This window comes from Onychomys torridus, chromosome 8 (assembly GCF_903995425.1).
Source record: "Onychomys torridus chromosome 8, mOncTor1.1, whole genome shotgun sequence".
Lineage (NCBI taxonomy): Eukaryota > Metazoa > Chordata > Mammalia > Rodentia > Cricetidae > Onychomys > Onychomys torridus.
Window position 1 is genome coordinate 87,772,090 of NC_050450.1, and position 12,902 is coordinate 87,784,991.

General features: G+C 42.5%; 2 protein-coding genes across 3 annotated transcripts; both read right to left on the minus strand.

Annotated features, from left to right (window-relative positions):
* Nucleotides 1-1,198: 1,198 nt before the first annotated feature.
* On the minus strand, nucleotides 1,199-1,801 carry LOC118589891 (keratin-associated protein 4-3-like). Of its 2 annotated transcripts, XM_036197576.1 has the most exons (2): nucleotides 1,650-1,801; nucleotides 1,199-1,568 (listed from the first exon to the last, which is right to left on the minus strand). In XM_036197576.1, the coding sequence occupies exons 1-2, from the start codon at nucleotides 1,799-1,801 to the stop codon at nucleotides 1,199-1,201; spliced, it is 522 nt and encodes a 173-aa protein (XP_036053469.1). The 2 variants fall into 2 exon arrangements, with proteins under 2 accessions (XP_036053469.1, XP_036053468.1); XM_036197575.1 differs by having other exon boundaries at nucleotides 1,199-1,801.
* Nucleotides 1,802-10,092: 8,291 nt separating this feature from the next.
* On the minus strand, nucleotides 10,093-10,638 carry LOC118589590 (keratin-associated protein 4-3-like). The gene is made up of 2 exons (XM_036197019.1): nucleotides 10,373-10,638; nucleotides 10,093-10,306 (listed from the first exon to the last, which is right to left on the minus strand). Exons 1-2 carry the CDS (start codon nucleotides 10,636-10,638, stop codon nucleotides 10,093-10,095), a joined length of 480 nt encoding a protein of 159 aa, XP_036052912.1.
* Between the last annotated feature and the right edge of the window lie 2,264 nt (nucleotides 10,639-12,902).

The following is a 12,902-nucleotide window of genomic DNA, read 5'->3' on the forward strand; positions in this document are numbered from 1 at the left end:
ATAACTATTTGCACTTTTTTTCTTTTTCTTGGTATTATATTCTACCTGAGAACAAGGTTCCCCAGTTGTGGCCCCCAGTTCTCTCTCTGTTTCACAGGATGTGTATGGTTCCTTCTTTGTGAGCCATTTACTTCTAACCAACAGCACATGGCGACAATCAAGGGTGAAGTGATGAAAGACTGTGACTGTCCTCCTGGTGGCCAACTCTCCTCACAGATGGCCCCTCCATCCCTGGCTTCGATGAGTCTGGGTGTTGTGTGGGAGTTCTGAGGTTCTCACCCCAATGCTACCAAGGATGCAAATGTTCTCAGCAACCACAGAAGTGAACGTGGAAGTGGACCCTTCTGGGCTGTCCCTAACATAAGACCCACCTTCCCTGAAGCTGTATGACACACAAGGACACAGATAATGAAGCCTGTCTGTACCTGATTCCTGATCCACAGAAACAGACAATAAACGTGTCATGTTTTAGTTGCTGTGTTCAAGGAGTGCAGCATGGCCATTGATTATTATTCTAGACTCATTTGGTCTCTCATTGCCCATAAAGGGGGAAAATCAAAAGGTGTGAAGAAGTAGATACACTAGGATATTCTTAGTCATGAGGTTTGACTCAATTGAGTGTACCAGGCTCTGCTGACTCCCCATGGGAGACCTTGCCTTGGAAGAGGTGGGAATGGGGGGTGGGTTGGGGAAAGGGCTGGAGAGTGGGAAGAGGGGGGACAGGGGAATCTGGTTGTATGTAAAATGAATAGAAAGTCCCTTAATAAAAAGGAAGAAAGAAAGAAAGAAAGAAAGAAAGAAAGAAAACCCAGAGGGATGAATGTTCCCCTTAAGATCCTGTAAACTCTCAGTTTACCAAGATATTAAAGGGCGATTGGGAACAATGTCAGCAAGAAAATAAGGAGGAACAGTGGCATTTTATTGTGTACTTTCAAACTTTTAATTTATTTAAGATGTAGAAAACTTGATTATTTAAAAGCATAGCAAAGAACAAATCAATGCAAGAGTTTGCAGAGTTCAAAGAAAGCTCAAGTGTGTGTTCATTCCGACAGAGACAGGCAGGAGTGGAGCAATAGCTGCTGTCCCAGTTAATCTCAATTGTATCAGAGGCTCTACACTGGGCCTCTCAGGATCAGCTCACAGGTGGTCCACATCAGGAATGCTGGGTGGTGAAGAACAGGAGACTGGGTGAGAGCGCTCAGCAGCAAGAACTGCTAGAGCAAGCTGGGCGGCAGCAGCTGGTCTGGCAACAGGTGGGGCGGCAGCAGCTGGAGATGCAGCACTGAGGCCTGCAGCAGCTGGACACACAACAGCTGGGGCGGCAGCAGGTGGTCTGGCAACAGCTGGGACGGCAGCAGCTAGAAATGCAGCAGCTGGGTCGGCAACAACTTGATCCACAACAACTGGAACTGCCACAGCAGGGGTGGCAGCAGCTGGAGATACAGCAAGAGGGCCTGCAGCAGCTGGACACACAGCAGCTGGGCCTGCAGCAGCTGGACACACAGCAGCTGGGGCGGCAGCAGGAAGGCCTGCAGCAGCTAGAAATGCAGCAGCTGGGACGGCAGCAGCTGGATCCACAACAGCTGGAACAGCCACAGCATGGGCGGCAGCAGCTGGAGATGCAGCAAGAGGGCCTGCAGCAGCTGGACACACAGCAGCTGGGTCTGCAGCAGCTGGACACACAGCAGCTGGGCTGGCAGCAGATAGGTCTGCAGCAGGTGGGCTGGCAGCAGCTGGGCTGGCAGCAGCCTTGGCCACAGCCCTCCTCAGAGCAGACAGAGCCACAGCAGGAGTTGACCATGGTGTCAGAGGTGGAGGTTCTGGGTGGATTTACAAGGAGGTGGATTGGAAGGTTTGGAAGTGGGAGTCTGCCTGCCCACACCCCCTTTTATACCCCGCTGAGGGGCTGCTGTCCTCACATGCAGCATTCTTCCCCTGTTATTGTTTAGGTTAATAAACAGGTGATTATCAAATTAGGTGAGTTTCTTTTCCTGGCTAAATTATGAAGGTGCATGAAAAACACAATTTCTTTTTCCTGCTGTGTTCCTTGTCCACTGCTGCTGAGCCATCATCTAAATATCTTTCCTGTTTCAGTTTCTTCCAAGAGAGCTGTTGCCTGGCATTTTGCATCTTGGTTCTGTTCACTTTGTTCTCATTTTGTATGACCCACTGTAGCCTTAGGTCAGGATTGTGGTGATGTAATTTTATGAAAATATCTCTTATAGTCTAAGAGACTGAGACTTTTGCTGGATGTGTGCATACTCACACACAGACTTAAAAATATATAATATTTCAATAACATACATACAGAGACAAATAAAAGCACCAATGAAAGGTATTTTGTTAATTTTGAGGCTTCTATATAAATTTAAGGAGATTAGGAAAGACAATTCCCCATGCCAAAAAAAGGGGAAGAAACAAAACAAAACAGAATATGTTACTTTTTAAGAGATATTTTTTACATAGCTTCTGGTGGGAAGGGGAATGACTCAGTTTTCTTTAATATCTACTTTTATTTGTGGGGGTGTTGTGGGTGTACATGTGTGTGCATGTTTGCATATGTATGCATGTGTCTGTAGGAGCCAGTAGAGGACATCAGAGCTGGAGTTAGAGGCAAGTTGTGCATCCTCTGACATGATGATCCTTGAGCCAAACTCAGGTCCTCTCAAGCACAGCAAGAGCCATTTCTCCAGTCCCCCAAGACAACATTCTTGTCATAGACAACAGGTAGATAATACCAGTCTCAGAACCAGTGCTTGTCAGAACCGTTGGCTACATGGTGGAACCACCCTGAAGAGTACTGCAAACTAGCCAATTTGGTTTATATTTTAATTGATTTAAATTTAAAATGATATGCTACAAGTAAGTGGGTTTCATTCTGGCCTTTTTTTCATGGTAATACCTTTATCTAAATAGAGATACAGTAGTAATTTTTTTTAGTTTATTATTTTTATTTTAAAATTTTAAATTAAAAATATTTTATTATTTTAACAGATATCAAGTGAACTTTATTTTGGATTCATCTATGTTACTTTATAGTAAAAATCAAGCTTTACTTAACATATTTCAATATGTATATAATTATATATATTGCTGGGCCTGTTATGAAATGATACATATAGTCAGAAAAATTTGTGAATTAATAACAATGTCCACCTATGGTTGATTCAATTTCACTTTGTTTTTGAAAAGTCTTTCGGTGTTACTTATCTATATCTGGTTGTTAGTATTTGGTTATAGTCAGCACAAAGGTCTGTCCTTGTGCTAACAAATAAGGAGAACTTAGAATGTAAACACACAGTGTTGTTCCTTCAAAGAAAGGAATGCCATAGCCTATTATTCTACCCAGAAGGCTGGGGGCAGACATGGTTAATAGCCTGGTGACCTTCTGCTACCTGTGTGGACAAGACCACAATGGATCTTCCCTAAGATCCTTTTCATGAGCTTATTTTTCTCAGGCAATCTATAGAATCTATTTTTACAGAAGGTAAAAATCAATTCATAGAACCCATCTTTATGGAAGGTATCACATATACTTTACAAAGAGTTTCCATGTATTCACATCCAATCTTTATTTAGCTTACTGTCACTCAAAGAGATGTGTGTGTGTGTGTGTGCTTTATTATGCATAAGGGGCTGAGTTAAATATCACCAGAAAAGTTTTCACCAATTTGTGCTGTGCTTAAATATGCCTAAAATAAACTACTTAGGGTCAGACTCCCAAACTTTGAACCAATGCCACCTACTTAGTTGTGTTGAACTGAACTGCCTTCTTGCCTCCCACAGACTGTTACTCTGCTAGTTGTGGTGGCCACAGAGACCCCTGCATTTGGTATTCTAAAAACACAGGTATATTGGAAAGTACTTGCAATATTTGTGTATAACATAGAAAATAATTATTAAGCCAGTTTCTACCCAACTCAAAGCCCAGCAGAGAGTCTTTGCTTCACCAAGTAGAGTTCCCACATGTCTTTCTTGACTATATCTCCCTCCCTCTACCACAGGGTTACTATCCTAATTTTGGGAGTAATCTTTTTTATTTCTTTTACTCAAAATTCAATGACCTAGGTTTGCACTTTCAAACAATAAAGTGTGGTTTTACTGATTTTGAATGTTCTGCAACAGAATGCCATTCTGTGTTTTGAATTTCAATTCTTTTGCTCAGTGTTCTATACTCTCTTGGACAGACAACCTCAAGGGGAGCCCCAGTTATGCTCACTACATACTGTGCTTTATGCAGAGTATCCACCAAATGCTATGTGTTACAGTCTGAGTACCCAGAGGCCAGCATTAGGAGGTTTTTGAACCCTCAAAAGGAAGAACCACTAGAGAAGGTCACGCCTTCCATAGGATTTGTCTTAGTTGGGGTTTCTATAGCTGTGGTAGACACCATGGACAAGAGCAATTTGGGAAGGAAAGAGTTTGTTTCAGCTTGCATTTCCATAGCACAGTCTGTCACTGAGAGAAATGAGGGCAGGAATTCAAGCAGGATAGAAAGCTGAGGCAGGAACTGATGCAGGAAGCCATGGAGGAATGCTTGTTCCTCATGGCTTGCTCAATCTATTTTCTTATATCATCTAGGACCATGGGCCCAGGAGTAATACTGGTGAGCTGGGCTTACCCGCCTTAACCGTTAATCGAGAAAATGCCCCTCAAGTGTTAAAGTCACTTCTTCTTGCTAGCAAGCTCTTTTGCAGGCTCTTCCACTGTCATAGGCTTTGATGAACTCAGCTGCAATGTAGGAGAAATTCATGTGGCAAAAAAGCCAGAGACAACCTCCATACAACACCCACGTGGGTGCTGAGGCTCTCATCCCAGTGGTATCAAGGAAGAAGGTATTCTCAGCTATCACAGAAGTGAGTTTCAAATCCTTTCAGACCGACTCCACAGATGAGACCCCATTGCTAGCCAACATTTCCCCGGAGCTTATGAAGTGCTAAGAAACCATCAGTGCAGCCACACTATCTGAGTCCTGACCCACAGACACTGTGATTAATAGTGTGCAATCTTTATGCAACTAAGTTTTGAAGTCATGTAATGATAAGTGGCTAGTGTAAAGAGCACCAAGAAAAAGAAGAAGCAAGCAAAGGTTGAGGGGACATAGATAAGCTTCAATATACTTAAGGGTTGTAAACCCAACAAACTCATTTCGTTTCCGGGTAGCCCTAGAGATGCTCTGTTTACTAAGATGGTTTAGGAGAGGGCAATTAAGGGGTCACTAGCATTGTGGATAAATTCAGAGTAGAGACAATTCACTAAAGCCCTCATTTTTATAGGAAGTATTACTGCAGAATGTAGCTCCATAGGAGTAATGGAAATGATAAGATCACAAAAGAATCCATGTAGAACCATTTAGTGCTGAGAATTAATATGAGTATAATTATGGGATGGGTAATCAGTTAGGAATGGCACATGGGACAGAAGTAGAGCGTAACTCCCAGCAATCTGTGGATTTTGAAGGAGAAACTGGTGTTCTGATTATAAGACATGGACACCAAAACCTGGAATATCTGTTACTGTAGGCGCTACATATATACACGTATCAATACATATGTATATGCACATATTTTTATGTTTTATTATGACATTCCATCGGTATATAATGCACTTTGATGGCACCTGTCCCTCAATCTCTCTCAACATCCTTCTACCCTTTCCTAAAATCCCTTTTCCATTTTCATGTATATAGTTTTTCCACATATGGAAGGAAATGTGATAATTGTCTTTGTGGGGCTGACTTTCTTGTGGAAAGTTTTAAAAAAGATTTCTTATTTTTAAATATAGGCACTCATTGTTAAAAACAAAACATTAGTACTTACAGCCTTTGCTGTGGACCACGGGTTCTGATAGGCTGTGTTTTCATTTTTATTAGATTTTAGGAATTTTACAGTTTCCTTGATGATTTATCCAATGACTGATCACTCAAAAAATATATCATTTAATCTCTGTATGTCTGTATTTTTTCTGTAATCTCTTTCCTGTTAATTTCTATTTTATTCATTTTAATCTGAAAACATACAAAAACACATTTAAATTTTTATGTCTGTTAAGAATTAATTTCTGGTCTTAAATATGATTTGACAAAAGTTTCACAGGGTCTTGAGAATATGTAAGATGTATAATGGAACATCCTTAGATTCCTGTTTAGTCTGTCTGACCTAATAGTGCAGGTTAGTCTAAAGCTTTATGGTAAGTTTTGGAGAGAAGTCTAGATGACCAATAGACTGAAGAAGTAGCACTGAAATCTTCCACTGTTATTATGTCTGGACCAATCCATCCATTTGTATTAGTAGTGTTTGTTTTATGGAGTTGGATGCACAACTTTCAATGCATATAGTGGATGTTGTGAGGTGTTCTCTAACATGCAAATGTTGCACAAATCCTAATTTGTCTTTTAAAAAAACATAGAGCCAGATATTGGGGTAAATGCCGAAAGATCAGAGAAAACAAAAGAACAAGCCACTAGAGAAACTTTTCAGCACTACCAAATCCTCAGGCTGAATGGAAGGCGAGATCCTATCTCCACAAATCCTCTGACTGAAAGTCTCTGAGTCCTCAGCCAAAAAGTCTTTAGTTTCTGTCTCCTCACGCCTTATATATACCTCTCTCTGCCTAGCTATTTCACATCCTTCCTAGCAATGAGATTAATGGTATATGTGCTTCCCAAATACTGGTAGCAAAGGCATGAGATCTCAAGTGCTAGGATTAAAGGCGTGTAACTCCCAAGTACTGGAATTAAAGGTGTGCGCCACCACTGCCTGGATTTGTTTCTCTCCTAGACTGAATCAATCTCATGTAGTCCAGAGTGGCTTTGAATTCACAGAGATCCAGACAGATCTCTGCCTCTAGAGCACTAGGATTAAGGGTGTGTGCCACTACTGCCTGGCCTTTCTGTTTAATCTAGTGGCTTGTTCTATCCTCTCATCCTCAGGCAAGCTTTATTTGATATACAGTATATCACCACATGTAAATATGCGTCCAGAAAGAACTTAAGAATGAGGAAAGTATTTAGGTAAGTCGCACCAATGGCAATCTGTAATTCCTTCTCCAAGTTCCACCTGGATACACTTCTCAGACCCATGACCCATCAATTGAAAAAGAGGACAGTCCTCTGAGAGACAGTGTCAAAACAAATACAAAGAGCAGTAACCCTTTTGTCTCTTCTAAAAACCCCTGCAACAACTCAGAGGCAAATGAAATGCCCATACACTTGTGTGCTATTGATCAGCAGATCTGAATTAACACTGGCAACAGAATTCCAAAATGCCAACAGAACCCCCATTGGGATCTGGTGGTGATATCAGAAAATAAATTGAGTCCTGACCCACATGAGTCTCACAATCTGTCCACTGGATCCTTGTGTGCCCAGACAGCCATGTACCCACTTCACAAACATTAGCGATAGCACATTATTTCCTTGTGTTATGGAACTAAAATTGTTGGAATAGAGAAAGCCTCATGATGTCCCTGAAGTGGCCTAACACTCATGCCCATTTCCCATGTGAGCTAGTCAATAAAAATAATAGATTAAAGCCTTTTCAAAGACATGCATGGGAGGTCAATTGTTGAGGGATATTTGATCACACTGTGATATTCTGAGACTGTTAATAAAGTTAACCTTGAATCAGGGGGGCAAAGTCACTGACTAGCTGACCAGAATTAGCCACTGAGAAGCCAGGGATTTGGGTAGAAATGATGAAAAGAAGGAAAAGATGGGACTAGAGTTTGGTGCATCCTTTTGGTTTTGGAACAAGTGAAGAGACACGTCTCTTGTTGTGTCTCTGGCCAAAAAGCAAGGTCAGCTGGTTGCTTCCTGGCTTCTCTGATCTAGCAGGTTTTCACCCCCACATCTGACTTCTGAGTCCTTGTTGGTAAATAGAGCAATAGAGGCTTAGTTTAAACCTACATATGGCAGCCACAGCAGAGACAGGGTGGTGGGACTAGAAGGCCCTCAAGGCCATGGCCTGAGTGGCTGGTGGAGCATTGACTGGGGGGCCATTGGGCTGCAGACATTAATTAAAATGCTTGTAGATTCATGTGCAGCCACTAAGCTGACAGAAAAACATCAGTTGGCACTCAATGTGGGGCACCAAATGTAGCAAGCTTTCTCATAAGACTTTCTTTGGACCACTAGACCCCAAATAATGACATGGAGACATTATTAATTATGAAAGTTTGGCCTTAGCTTAGGCTTGGTTTAAACCCATTTCTTTTAATCTACATTTTGCCACATGACTTGTTATCTCTCCTCCATACTATATGTCCAACTTTCTCAATGTCTTGCCGGTATCTCCCACATGCCTAAATTCATCCCAAGTTCCTCTCTCTCCCTGCCTATTCTCCCCCTGCCTAGCTATTGGCCATTCAGCACTTTATTAAACCAATCAAAGTAACACATCTTCACACAGTGTGAATAAATATCCTACAATGGTCAATCAAACCAGATTTCAATAAAATTTACTAGGACAGTCCCCACAAAGCAAATATATCATAATGAATGTCAGTAGAAGACCATAAGACCATTTAACAGATCCAATTATAGCTATCTTGAGGTATATAAAATCTTGGGGGGAGTGAGCTAACAGTATCTGGTATTGAATGCAAATGGATATAAAGTTAATAGGAGATAGTCCTAGGTCATATAGAACCAATGGAAATATAAATTCACTGTCTTAACCTCGGCTTGTCTTGATTCTCCTGCTCTTAGTCACAGTATGGTCTGAAAGAACATAGAGCTTATGAATCCCTGGTATTGACTCACAGAGCCTGACTGCTCCACCATGGTGAAGCAGAGACCATGATGAACAGTATATTTAGTGATGATGACCGACTATGCAGTCCTGGCAATTTTAATATGAGTGCTAAATGTAAATGGCCAAGAATATCAGCTATAGTTAAATAAGAATATAGTGGCCACTGGCTCAGAACTCTCAGGATGTGCTCTAAGTGGCTCTTCAAAGAAGGCATCTGATATGCCTACTATAACTTTCTCTAGTTATTCTGACTAAATGAGCTGGAGTAACTAGAAGAAGGAGATGTATGGGTGGATAAAAGGATGCTCTACCCAGGTTCATTTTATCCTATGGTCCCCATCCTGAAGCTAGTGTGAGCACATAATGCAGATGGCTCACACTGATCATTTGCTGTGTTCTTGGGGTAATTCTCCATATACATATGCTACTTTCTCTACACATTTCTGTCATACCTACACCTCTCCTACACTGAATGGTCACAGATGGTGCAAAGGTCCAGACACTAAGACCCTCTAAGAAAGGAAGGGCTGAAATCCTGCTCGAATTCTAGAACCTCCCTGTCAAATGATATCAAATGGGTTGGCATTTATGGAAAACACATTTTGTTTCTACTACTGTAAACTTCTCCCTGAAAGTTTCTTCCAGGTTCCTCTGAAGAGCCTTCCCTTGTTATTATTCCTGCAAAAGTTTCTGTTTAATGTTCTACTTTTACCAAACCCAACAAAGCACACACTTCTTGTTGTGGTAGTCCCTTAAGCACAGCCTGCTTCAGCCTGCTGCCTGCTAGTACCCCTTCAATACAGGCAGGAGCACAGAGGTCTGAACTCTTCTGCCTAAAGCTTGGTCTTTGTAAGATACTGTCCATAGGAAGGATCCAGGTACTAGTTCTAACCATCCTTATCTATGCTTTCCAATGAAGATTTCTGAAGGGCTGACAAGCATGCCACTGTGTCCTGTGGTCTTTTTGCTTTTAGAGATGGACTATAGAAAAGCTATTAATGTGACAACAGGAAGGAAAAAGAAGGCATAATGCTTTATATTTATATGGCTGCAAAATCCATGTTTATTTAAGCTGTAGGAATGACTCCATTTTAGGAAATAGGGCAGGGAACACATTTTTCCATTGTAGGGGGGTCACATAATAGCTTTAAGGAATCTAAAGGAAATTCAAGGTTGTATTTATATAAGAAAGTGAGAGATAGGGTATATTTGTAGGCAAAAACAGCATGCTAGTCAACTGGAACTAAGGGCTTATAATGGACATCACAAGATTCATCTCACAGGGGTCCACATCAGGGGTGTTAGTTGGTGAAGAACAGGAGACTGTGGATGAGAGCTCTCAGCAACAAGAAGCACTAGAGCATGCTGGGCGGCAGCAGGTGGTCTGGCAATAGGAGGGGCGGCAGCAGCTGGAGATGCAGCAGCTGGGCCTGCAGCAGCTGGACATACAGCAGCTGGGACGGCAACAACTGGAGATGCGGCAGCAGGTGGGCTGGCAGCACACAGACTGGCAGCAGCTGGGTCTGCAACAGCTGGACACACAGCAGCTGGGCCTGCAACAGCAGCTGGGCCTGCAACAGCTGGACACACAGCAGCTGGGCCTGCAACAGCAGCTGGGCCTGCAACAGCTGGACACACAGCAGCTGGGCCTGCAACAGCAGCTGGGCCTGCAACAGCAGCTGGGCCTGCAACAGCAGCTGGGCCTGCAACAGCTGGATACACAGCAGCTGGGTCTGCAGCAGCTGGACACACAGCAACTAGGGCGGCAGCAGGTGGGCCTGCAGCAGGTGGGCCTGCAGCAGGTGGGCTGGCAGCAGGTGGGCTGGCAGCAGCCTTGGCCACAGCCCTCCTCAGAGCAGACAGAGCCACAGCAGGAGTTGACCATGGTGTCAGAGGTGGAGATTCTGGGTGAATTTACAAGGAGGTGGATTGGAAGGTTTGGAAGTGGGAGTCTCCCTGCCCACACTCCCTTTTATACCCTGCTGAGGGGCTGCTGTCCTCACATGCAGCATTCTTCCCCTGTTTTTGTTTGTTTAGATAAATATGTGATTATCAAATTAAGGATTATTGTTTTCCTGGTTACATTTTCAGCTTGGGGAGGAAACACAGCTTCTCTTCCTGATGTGTTAGAATTGGTCTGTCAACACTTCCTGAATTGCCTTTCTAAATTATGACCAAAGGGTGCGGTCACATGGCATTTTGCCTCTTGATATTACACACTTCAGTCTCAGTTCACACAGCACAGCCTGTCCATTCCGGTGTGACATATACTTGTTTCTAATCACCCAGGGGAGTAAATTCATGGTACAGTCTTATTGTCCATTTGTTACAGATTGTCAGAAAGCATTTGAATTGAGGCACAGCACTGATGTATCCCATGCCAGCTGCGATTAATTACCCAGTGTCCAGACTTTCTCATGGGGAACATAGCACTATTTTCTGACATGATAGTAAGACATGAAATTTTGATGTTTACTTTTTGCCAAACAGAGACACTCCAAATTTATTCTTAGGGCATCTCAGGGGAAGTTGGCTGCCAAGTCCAGCTACATTATGAGATCCAGGTCCCTCAACTTGCCGCTGTGGTGCTGATTTTCATTGTTGACTTACTGTCTTTCTGGCTTTGGTGGGATACATCGACCCACTTCCTGTTTTTAAGATACACTTTCCTACCCACTCACCATAGTTCACTATACTTGCCTGTTGCTCTAACTTGGATCCTGCCATGGTGTGTTGTTGAGCTTTCAAAGCCCAATGTTTTCCTGATTCATCTGCATTATTGGTTGTCACTCAAGTAGGAGATGATAGGGTACAGATTTCTAACTCAGGACATCTGCCTATGTGTTTTCACTGTGAAAACAGTGCATGCTTAAAGGCTGAAAAAATATGTCTAACTCATCTTCTGGATGTTGACTGTTTGGAAAACAAGGACTGCTGATAGTCCCTTAAGCTCCTCCATCTCTGGAGTCAAGGGGATCTGAGGAAGGAGGTCCTGGCTTTGTGTCATGATCTCCCAGGTTCATGCGGCATTCCATTTTAGGGCACTCTGGACAACAACACCTGCATTAAGGCTGGTCTCTCTGAGAACACCATGCACATCTCCAGTCTATTGTCAGTCTTCCCATAAAACCTGTTCTTCTGAATGTCTAGAGATTATAAACATAGGAAAGAGTAAATGTGCTGAATGGCAGAATCGTGTTTCCAAATCATTAAAGCATCATGCTTGCATGAGAGAAAGCACTAACGAGGGGAAATTTCAGAGGCAATGTCAAAAAAAACAACTAACTAATCAGGACAAAATGAATTAACAAACCAGGTTCCTAACCATGAAGGTGAAAAAGATTGGGAGGGGTGAATGCATCTAAATTTCTTGTAAGGAATTTTTTTTTAATAACCCATAATCCCTGAGATTGTGTCCAATCTCACCAATTTTTAACCTGACCAGGCATAATATTTTGATAAAATTAACATTTTACTTTGGAGTTGAGTGGAAAAGTGGGTTGAAACTGGGCATAGTAGTGCATACCTGTAATTTCTGCATTTAGGAGGCTGAAAGACATCAGTGAGTTTGAGGCAAGCCTAGGCTACATTATGAATTTGTAGCTAACCTGAGCTACATAGAAAGAATCAGAAAAGAAGAAAAGAAAAATGGTTGTGACCTGTTGGCATAGAAGTAACCACTGCACACATCTAAGAAATTGGTATGGTTATAGAAACAAATTCTTAGGTGTTTCACCTAAGTTCAGTGTTAGTTCACAATGGATCATTTGCAGACACTAAACTCTGAGGCATTAAAGCCCCTGGGCTCCAACACTCTCGTGCATTCTTGGAAGAGTGGTAGTTGCGAAGGAGAGGGAATAATTCTCTACTCTAAGTAGTCAGAACCTACCTGTAAAGTGTGTTTATTTCCACAAACCACAGCAACTGAAATAAATGTGATATGTGAAGATTAAAGTTAATGTGGTAATGGCATTGTGACTAATGAGCCATAAGTAGGAAACTTTGAAAACTGGGTCCCAAGAAGGGAAACCAGAATGGATCAATGGCATATAGCTGAAGCACTCTGTGTGAGGGACTTCACGCCATGACTGCTGGCCATTGTTAGAGGGGAAGTGGACTTCTCAGGGAAAACATGTGACTCACCCTGTG

Bases quoted from the DNA above. Each gene is read 5' to 3' on its own strand.
- LOC118589590 (XM_036197019.1), bottom strand. From the start codon at position 10,638: ATGGTCAACTCCTGCTGTGGCTCTGTCTGCTCTGAGGAGGGCTGTGGC. The intron at 10,307-10,372 runs GCCCAGCTGCTG...CTGCTGTTGCAG, and splicing joins TGTGTGTCCAGCTGTTGCAG to GCCCAGCTGCTGTGTGTCCA.
- LOC118589891 (XM_036197575.1), bottom strand. From the start codon at position 1,801: ATGGTCAACTCCTGCTGTGGCTCTGTCTGCTCTGAGGAGGGCTGTGGC.